At 50.1% G+C, this 10,000-nt stretch overlaps 1 protein-coding gene across 1 annotated transcript in view; it reads right to left on the minus strand.

The window, feature by feature from the left end:
• Positions 1 to 10,000, minus strand: part of LOC115547741 (FRAS1-related extracellular matrix protein 2) — a 67,821-nt gene that overhangs the window by 4,816 nt on the left and 53,005 nt on the right. The window contains 8 exon segments of the mRNA XM_075074206.1: positions 1 to 103; positions 792 to 917; positions 2,589 to 2,781; positions 4,411 to 4,745; positions 7,102 to 7,233; positions 8,234 to 8,537; positions 9,662 to 9,694; positions 9,696 to 9,821. The exon segment at positions 1 to 103 is cut by the window's left edge and continues 25 nt beyond it. Coding sequence (XP_074930307.1) covers positions 1 to 103; positions 792 to 917; positions 2,589 to 2,781; positions 4,411 to 4,745; positions 7,102 to 7,233; positions 8,234 to 8,537; positions 9,662 to 9,694; positions 9,696 to 9,821 — 1,352 coding nt within the window.

Consider the following 10,000-nt stretch of genomic DNA (forward strand, 5'->3'; position numbering starts at 1 on the left):
TGCTGGATGGGCTGGTTGTAGCTTGGCTCGCTCCGCACCAGGCTGAGGTTAAAGGTCAGCCCGGGGTGGTCCACACACATCACCATGGAGGACGCCGCGCCCACTGGACACAGGAGAACACAGAGGCAGAGCTTCACACACACACACACACACACACACACACGCGTAGACCTCTTCAGCCCTCAGAAAGGTCTACATTAGTAGGGGGGTGGCATGTGGCTAAGGAGGGAGAGTCGGTTGGCTGGTAACCATAAGGTTGCCAGTTCCATCCCCTGCTCGAAGTGTCCCAGAGCAAGACACCTCGCCCTAACTGCTCCCGACGAGCTGGCTGTCACCTTGCATGGTGGACACCGCCGTCGCTGTGCGAATGTGTGCGTGAATGTGTGAATGTTAGGCAAGATTGTGAAGCACATTGAGTGGCCACTGGTTAGAAAAGCGCTGTATAAATGCAGTCCATTTACCATTTATTTACCGAGCATGCTGGTTGTTCCTCATTGGCTAAAATCTGTCATGTGTCATCACGTGATATAGTCGGTTTGTATCAGTTGCCACTCTTTGTTGGGTTGTGGACTGTGTTGCAATGGGGGCGATCCACAGATGTTTGAAAACAGTGGTTTGCATCACAAATATGGATTTACAAGAACGCAAATCCGAGACGTCTTATCATATTTTGAACCAAAATTGATTTTTGTGCTGTGGGCAAGAGTACACTGTGGATCACTGCGATCCATCCGGCTTATGTTGTGTATGTTTACACCGACGTGTAAACAAAAGAGTGTGTGAGGACTTACGTTGCCGCGTGACTCTGCCCCTGGAGTGAGAGTCTATGAACAGACCCCTGAAGCGAGCCCTGGTGTGGAAGTTCACCACCAGACGGCCTTGCTCGTTGATCCGCATGCTGGTGGGGTACAACGCACCTGGTAGCACACACACACACACACACACACACACACACACGCACACACGCACACGCACACACGCACACACACACACACACACACACACGCACACACGCACACAGGCACGCAGGCAAACAGGCAGGCAAACACATGCAGATGCACAGGTGCCGGCAAAGACATGCACACACACGCACGCACACACGCAGACACACACATGTAGGCACACACACACACACACACACACAGGCACAGGCACACACCCGCACACATGCAGGCACGCACAAACACAATCACACAAAAAAACACAAACACATAAACATTTAAACTCCCCCATTCACATGGGTTTCATAGCGATTCATCGCGTCCCGAGCTCCAACAAGGAGTCTTTTATCTTCTCCCCAACGCCAGCGTAGCTATGATGATGAATCAGAACAATATCGGGCCATCTGCTCAGCTCTCTGGTGTTCCTCTCTCTGTTTCGCCCTCTCTCTGCCTCTATTAATCTCCCTCCATCCCTCTCTCCCTCCCTCTGCCCTCCCCCCCCCATCTCTCTCCAGATCTGTAACAATAATCATCGTAATGCATTTCAAGTGCATCAACACAGAGTGCTTCCCAGACAGCACTTGTTCTGCACGTTGTACGACAACAAAGGGGGGGATAAACAAATGCACTCAGTGAAAGCGGTGTCCAGAATCGACCCACGGGACTCCCTGAGCAGGAACACCTAGCCCTGATCGGCTCCTGCTGTGTGTCTGCGTTGACTGGAAGTGTTGTGAGGATAAAGGCGGGCTGCACCGCGAACCGACAGCAGGAAAACCGAGCAGCTGGGGGGAGATCTGAGGGCGATGAGGGGGTCCACGGCGGGCACACTCAGCACTACTCTCTCTCTTTCAGTCTCGCTCCCTGGTTTTTTATCGGTCTCTGTCTAGATCTCTAGCTCTGTCTGTCTGTCTGTCTGTCTGTCTGTCTGTCTGTCTGTCTGTCTGTCTGTCTGTCTGTCTGTCTGTCTGTCTGGATCTGTCTCTAGCTCTGTCTCTAGCTCTAGCTCTAGCTCTCCCCCTCTCTCTCTCTCTCTCTCTCTCTCTCTCTCTCTCCTCTCTCTCTCTCTCTCTCTCTCTCTCTCTCTCCCCCTCCCTCCCTCCCTCCCTCCCTCCCTCCCTCCCTCCCTCCCTCCCCCTCTCTCTCTCTCTCTCTCTCTCTCTCTCTCTCTCTCTCTCTCTCATGTTTGGCCTTGAGTTTATTTATTGCTTTAGGATATTTTAGTATTTGTACTTTGCGCAAATCATTTCTTTGATCAATTTAGTTTTTTTTTTATGTAGTTTTTCCTTTCTTTTCTTGTCATTTGTTTGTTTATGTGCAGGTTATTTGAGGTTATGCCTGCGTTTTGCCTTTGATGTTGTAAAGCTAAGTTTATTGGCATAAATAATAGATTATTAAAAATATAATGAAATCGTTGTATCCTATCGCCTCTCCCTTTCTCTATCACTCTCTCTAAATCTCTCCCCCTCTTCTCTCTCTCTCTCCCTCCTTCCCTCCCTCCCCTTCTCCCTCATTGTCCCTTTGTCTCTCTCTCTCTCTCTCTCTCTCTCTCTCTCTCTCTCTCTCTCTCTCTCTCTCTCTCTCTCTCTCTCCCCCTCTCCCCCTCCCTCCCTCTCTCTCCCCCCCCTCTCCCTCTCCCCCTCCCCTCACCCTGGAGCTCGGCCTGGGGGGGGGTCCCGATGCCGTCCCTCCAGAGGATGGCCGTGTCGTAGACGAAGGTGAGCCGGAGCTCCGACTGCAGGTCGAAGTGCTGCCAGCCGCCGCTGCCCACCGGCGAGTGGAACACGTAGGAGACGTGAAGGGGCACCCGCAGCGTCACGTACGACTGGACCAGGTTCAGGACCTGGGGGGCCGGGCGGGGCACACAGAACAGAAGCTAGCACGTTAGCACGTTAGCACGATAGCACGATAGCACGTTAGCACGTTAGCCAAGAAACGTGAGCCCGCCAATGTTTTAACAAATTCAACAACAGAAATATTAATGAATAGCAAATGACTGCTAATACAATTCAAAATAAATACCTCATAGCTAAATACTCAATAATGACTATTCATCTCGAATAGATAATCATTATAAATAATACACCACAAAAAATACATGATAAATAATATATTTAATTCAGATACCCAAAAATGTGTTTTGAACTTTTAGGATTTTTTTCTATTCTGCGGAAAATACAAGAGCAGTTTCCTCTGTTAAACTTTAATATCGAATCTTTATACCATACCGGCTGATGCGACATTCAAAACAGGATACGCTAGCATCCACCAGATGACGCTGTTTATTCACATATTTCTAATTCTTCTTGGGTGACTCGTGACTCGGACTAATTGCCACGACAGAGCTTGCGAAAAATAAACTGATGCAAAATTAACTGGGTTATCTATGTTTGATGAGAATTGATTAGAATGAGAACGACATTTTCCTAATTTGCATTCTCAATTAGCAAAGTCAGCACTGTTTACAGGAGATAATCTTTGGTTGGCGGGGCATACTAGAACACACTAAACAAAAGCTAATTGACTGCATGATGACAAATACGAAAATCAATCTATATTCTAATCCCAGTTAATGTTCATTACCCCTTGCATCTGAAATTCCCTGTTAATTTTTCTGTGGTAAGAAACCCTAGAACAAAAACAATATACAAGAACAGCGCCATACTACAACCAGTGTTATCTTTTTCAAATACCAGTGGTAGCAATACAGTATTAAAGACGGTTATTCATGGTAAAAATACAATTTCTATTTAAATTCTTTGAGAAAATTTATGTTATTCATTGAGAAGACCCCCACAGATTTTGCCTGAAGCACAATTAAAAGAACAACAAAAGAACTCACACGCAATAAACACACACATGCATACACACACATAGACACAGACACACACATACACAATGGACACATTCACACACACAAACACCCACACATACACACATAAACGCACACTTACCCATACACATTTACACACACACAAACACACCTTCCCCCTGCGACACACACACACACACACAACCCCCCCCACAAATACACATACACTTACACACACACATACAAACTTCTACACACACACATACACACTCTCACACACACACACACACACACACACACACACACAAACACACACACACACACACACACACACACACACACACACACACACACACACACACACACACACACACATAACCCCCCCCCACAAGTACGAATACACTTACACACACATACATGGACTTCAGCACACACACTTACACACACTTCGACACACACACACACACACACACACACACACACACACACACACACACACACACACACACACACACACACACACACACACACACAACCCCCCCCCCACAAATACACATACACTTACACACACACACACACACACACACTTCAACACACACACACACACACACACACACACACACATTTCGACACACACACACACACACATCCACCCCCCACCTGTCCGTCGGTGCCCACGCTGCCCCCACAGTCGCTGAGCAGCTCTGACATGTCGTAGTAGCTGGTGAACTCCCAGAGGCAGGCCTCCAGGCGGAGGTTCCTGTAGAAGCGCAGCGTCCGGTTCCCCCGCATGGCGCCGCTGTACTGGTAGGCCGCCGCCGCCTCGCCGGCGCTCTCGGGGTCGCGCGTGGCCGCCGTGACGAAGCCGTGCGCCGTGGTGACCTCGTCGTAGTCCAGCAGGTTGGAGCAGCGGTGGTTGCCCACCCGCGTGCCGTCGGGGCTCAGGGTCAGCTCGAAGTTCGTGAGCGGCCGCGTGGAGATCACGGGCAGCATGCCTGGGGAGAGAGACGTAGAGGGAGAGGGAGGGAGGGGAGGAGGGGGGAGAGAGAGAGGGGGGGGAGAGAGGGGGAGGGGGGAGAGAGACAGAGAGGGAGAGAGAGAGAGAGAGGGGGGGAGAGAGAGAGACAGAGAGGGAGAGAGAGGGGGGGAGAGAGAGAGAGACAGAGAGAGAGAGAGAGAGAGAGAGAGAGAGAGAGAGAGAGAGAGAGAGAGAGAGAGAGGGAGAGGAGGGGAGAGAGAGACAGAGAGGGGGAGAGAGAGACAGAGAGAGAGAGAGAGAGAGAGAGAGAGAGAGAGAGAGAGAGAGAGAGAGAGAGAGAATACCAACACAGGAGTCAGTCAGGCATATGCAATTTGACTTTGCAACTGTCCGCCCCTCTTTCTGTAAGTCTATACACCTGTCCAGCCATCTATCTATGATTATATATATCTGTCTGTAACTCCAACCGTCTACCTCTCTGTCCGTCATTCTATCTACCATGTGTCTATCATCATGTACCCGAGTGTCTGACTAACTGTCTAACCATTCGTCTATCTGAAAAGCAATCCAGACATTTGTATAACCACCCTTTGAATGATATATAATATCTGTATATATATATATAACACGCACACACACACACACTGATACACAAACAGATCTTCTAATCACTTCAATTTGAATAACGGTGACGTTTTCTCTTCTCTTCGTTTTCTCCCAAGGTTTTATGGTATAATAATGACAAAGGTATTGAACGCATTATACTCAGACCGGAGCCATGTCTAGAACGAGGCATTTAATGAAGCCGTGCATTATACTCAGACCGGAGCCATGTCTAAAACGAGGCATTTAATGAAGCCGTGCACTATTTAAGATAAAGGTATGCAATTGCGTTTCTGTGGCAACATAGGGAAACACGCGCTGACCTTTCTTCACTGTCTTCCGTAGCGTACGTGTGTATGAGTGTGATTTACAGGTTTACGAGCGTTTCCGGTGATTATGGGCTGCGGGGGCTCAGAGGACGATACAGGAAGGAAAAAAGCTCCCTGGACGGATCAGTCAGGAAACAACAATTGAACTGTCGAAAAATAAATCAATGTAATATTTTCTTGCACTCAGGGCATTTATTCTGACGTGCGCCCATGCCAACGCCGCACTTGATGTAAATTGATCTCCTCCAGCGGCTCTCTACCTGTCGGTCCCCTGGAAGCCTATCAACCGGGGCCCCTACCACTCAACACGTCTCGTCTTGAAGGGCCCCCCCCCCCCCCCCCCCCCCATCACACCCCCACCACCCCCGCTTTTAAAACCCTTCGGAGGCAAACAGAGGAGGCGTACACCACGTTGATCCGTGTTCAATTTCCTTAAACCCAGCGAACCCGAACGCTAACCCTCCCAGGTGGAGGGGGGGGGGGGGGGGGGGGGGGGGCTACAGGGGGGAGCTGATGGGTGGGAGGGTGCATGGGGGGGGGAAGTTTGATCCGCTAAACTTTTTGAGGGATTTAATTTAAACTTTGGAGATACTGCGTCAGAATTATAATGGAACAACGGAGGGATCAATGGAGTCATCTGTATCTGGGTATGGGTCTCTGGATGGGTATGGATCGCCGTCGTTCACCGAGACGATGTTCACACGCAGTCACGCAAATGCTCACGTCGCACACCTATGCACGCACGTACGTGTGTACGTTTGTCGGTACGTACGCACACACACACACACACACCTACACACGCACACAAACGCACACAAGTACGGACACACACACACACACACAACCTACGCGCACACACACACACACACACACACACACTCATGCATGTACACACACACACACACACCGTTAATGCCGCTAATTAATGACAAGCTGAGACAGGTGATGTTTTAAGCTGGTGTACAGGGGGAGGGGGAATAATTATGATTGAGTTTAAGTCAGTCTAATTGTCTCATATCTGTCTAACTACGGCACTCTGTGAATCAGGATAATCTTACAAACGATCAGACGATAAAGTGACTTCTTATCTCATCTGATCGTCTCCCTGAAGCTACGGAGAGCCGAGGGAGAAAGCGTGAAGCATGTTCAAAACGACTCTGTACGCAATTGTCTGCTTGCCGTCGCTTCCCTGCCGTCATTGTGTTAAACCAGCCAATAGCGCGCCAGGGGGAAAAAGCCAGCTTGGTGATTGGCTCCCGCCAAAGCAGATCGGAAGCAGAAAGAAATGTGTTGCTCCTCTCCAGACCCTTCTGCGGGGCGAGTTCAAATCGCCGGCAGAACGGGCTGGGGGGTAACCAGTCTAGGGGGGCTGTGAGACCATGAAGGGGGGGGGGGTACCCAGAGCGTGGAGCAGGGGAGGGTGGCGGGGGTGCAACGTACCGTCGATGTGGGGCATGGTGACGGTCAGCTTGATGAGGTTGGGGTGCTGGAGGTCCTCCGCGCCCGTGTAGCGCAGCTTGGCCGAGAAGGGCTCCGCTCCCACCGTCCCCATCTTCCTGGGCTGACACATGCCTTCACAGGACGGCCAGGGGCGGGGTCAGGTGAGGCGAGGCGGGGTTGGGGTCGTGCTAGGTTAGCGGTTGGATTGCTAACGCTAATTCTCTTCCGATTTGACTCAAATGAATCGCAGTCATCTTATTGTGATTCGTACCGGTTCATAACAAAGGGAAACTGTCCCGCTAAGGCTGTCGCTCATCCCGTACATTTAACAACCTCAGCGGACGTACAGTCCTTTATATAGTGGCATACACCTATGTACATTTACATTTACAATTGGGGCATTAGGCAGACGCTTTCATCAAAAACGACGTATCACAATTACACTTGTCAGAAGAAAGAGAAACCACAATAGATTGCTGCCTGTCGGTTCTATAAAGGATATTCATAATGCCAAGCATTCACAATCGCTAGGTTAACCCTTTCCCCATTTACACCAAGATAGCTAGGATAAGATGCTACACAACGCTAAGTACTAGTTTCTATATACTATTTCCTACATACACACCTAAATACACACTATATTACCGTATACAACAAGGTAGCTAGGACAAGATGCTACACAAAGTACTATTTTCTATATACACACCTAGATACACACTTTATAAACTGAAATGGAGGGATGGGTAGTTTCTTTCACCCAGGAGTTTTTTTGCGAGAATGCAATACTATTATAATGAGTACTAGTTTCTATATAATATTTTCTAAATACACACCTAGATATACACTTTATAAACAGAAATGGAGGTGATGGGTAGTTTCTTTCCCCCAGGAGTTTTAAGCGAGAATGCAATACTATGATAATGGGTACTATTTTCAATATACTATTTTCTATATACACACACCTAGATACCCACTTTATTCACGGACACAGAGAGAATGGTTGTTGCTTTCACCGAGGAGTTTTTAGCGAGAATGCAAGGCGAAGGCCTTGCATTCTCGCTAAAAACTCCTCGGTGAAAAAAACAACCATTCTCTCCGTCTTCTCCGTCTCTGCCCCCCTTCCCCCTCTCACCTTCCTGCCGGCTGACCGTGGCCAGGGGGCTGCTGAGCTCCAGGCCCGCGTCGCCGTTGGAGTTGACGGCCCGGGCGGCACACTGGACCCGGGAGCCCGCCTGGAAGTAGACCGAGTCCAGCGTGATCTCCTTGGACGAGGTGAAGAAGGTGTCGAAGTCGGCCTCGCGCACGGGGCCCGTGACGCCGTCGGGCCCCGCGGGGGCGCTGACCAGCCAGCGGTAGCGCGTGAGCGTGTCGTTGATGTGCTCGCTGACGCAGATGGAGCCCGTCTTTTGGTAGTCCGGGTAACGGGAGTTGCAGGCCTGCAGGTGCATGAGATGGCGGGGATCAGGGGGGAAGTGGGTGATCAAGGGGTGGGTGATCCGGGATGGTTGATCCAGGGTTTGATCCATGGGTGATGGAGGAGTGAGATAAGGAAGAAGGAGAGGTGGGGAGGAAAGTGAGTTGAATGAAATTGGTTCTACTGTGCTGTGGTCCTTTGTAAATGAGTCTGGGTCAGAGGATCTACAACGTCCCACATTGGGTTCATGTTGTTGGGCATTGGTCCCTGAAGGAAACAAAGGGAAAGTAGGTTACACTCATCTAAACTGAAGTGAATTGAAGTGTGCTAAAGCGAATTAAAGTGTACTAACTCAAACCGAAGAAAACAAAGAAAATACTAAAACAAATGGAAGCCAACTAAAGCAAACGTAAGAGAACTAAAACAAACTAAAGAAAACTTAACCAAACTAACGGAAACAAAGCCGAACTAAGGCAAACCTAAGAGAAATAAAACAAACTGAAGCAAACTAAGGCGAACTTAAGCAAACTGAAGCAAACCAAAGAGACCTAAAGCAAACTGAGGCAAACTAAAGGAAACTAAGGCAGACTAAATGGCACTAAAGTGAGGCAGTGAGACGGGGTCTCGAAGGACACCACGGCCACGGCTGCCATGACAATTTGTGACGGGCGGAAGAGGAGAGGTGTCTTCAAGGTAACGCTGTTCCTTCCTTCTCCGTACGACGGCAGAGCGATTATGTCAAGATGGGGAGATGTGGAAGTGACTATGTCGGGTAACTTTTGGCAATTTCGGCACCCCCTCTCGTCATGCTGTCATCCTCATCATCCTCATCATCATCATCACCTCTTGATTCTCCTCAGCTCCCTTTTCTCCTCTCCTCCTTCCCCCTCCTCCCCCTCCTCCTCCTCCTCCTCCTCCTCCTCCTCCTCCTCCTCCTCCTCCCCCCCCTCCTCCTCCTCCCCCTCCTCCTCCTCCTCCTCCTCTCCTCCTTCTGACTCCCTTTCAACCTGTTCTCTCTCACCTCCCTGTGCTCTCACGTTAACCCCTATCTCCCCCTCTCTGTCTCCCCCTCTCTGTCTCCCCCTCCGGGTGAGGGGGCGGTATCCACGGTAACCACAGTGCGGCGACGAGGGGGGGGGGGCTCACCGTGATGCAGACAACCGGGTAGCCGGCGGGGGGGGTCCCGGTTCTCGGGGGTCCGCCTCCCGTCGTCGTAGTGGAGCAGCGACACCACGTGGGGCGGGGAGGGGAAGGTGACGTCCGCCATGCTGTAGGCCTCCTCGATGTACACGATCGCCTTGGTTACCTGACAGAGAGGGGTTGTGGGGGAGTTGGGGTCATTTAGTGGTATCGATGTACACCATCACCCTAGTTACGTGGCCGATAATCAAAAGACAAGGAGGCTGTGTGTGTGTGTGTGTGTGTGTGTGTGTGTGTGTGTGTGTGTGTGTGTTGGGGGTGGGAGGGGTTATTTATAGCTAATGA

This window comes from Gadus morhua, chromosome 7 (assembly GCF_902167405.1).
Source record: "Gadus morhua chromosome 7, gadMor3.0, whole genome shotgun sequence".
In the NCBI taxonomy this organism is placed as follows: domain Eukaryota; kingdom Metazoa; phylum Chordata; class Actinopteri; order Gadiformes; family Gadidae; genus Gadus; species Gadus morhua.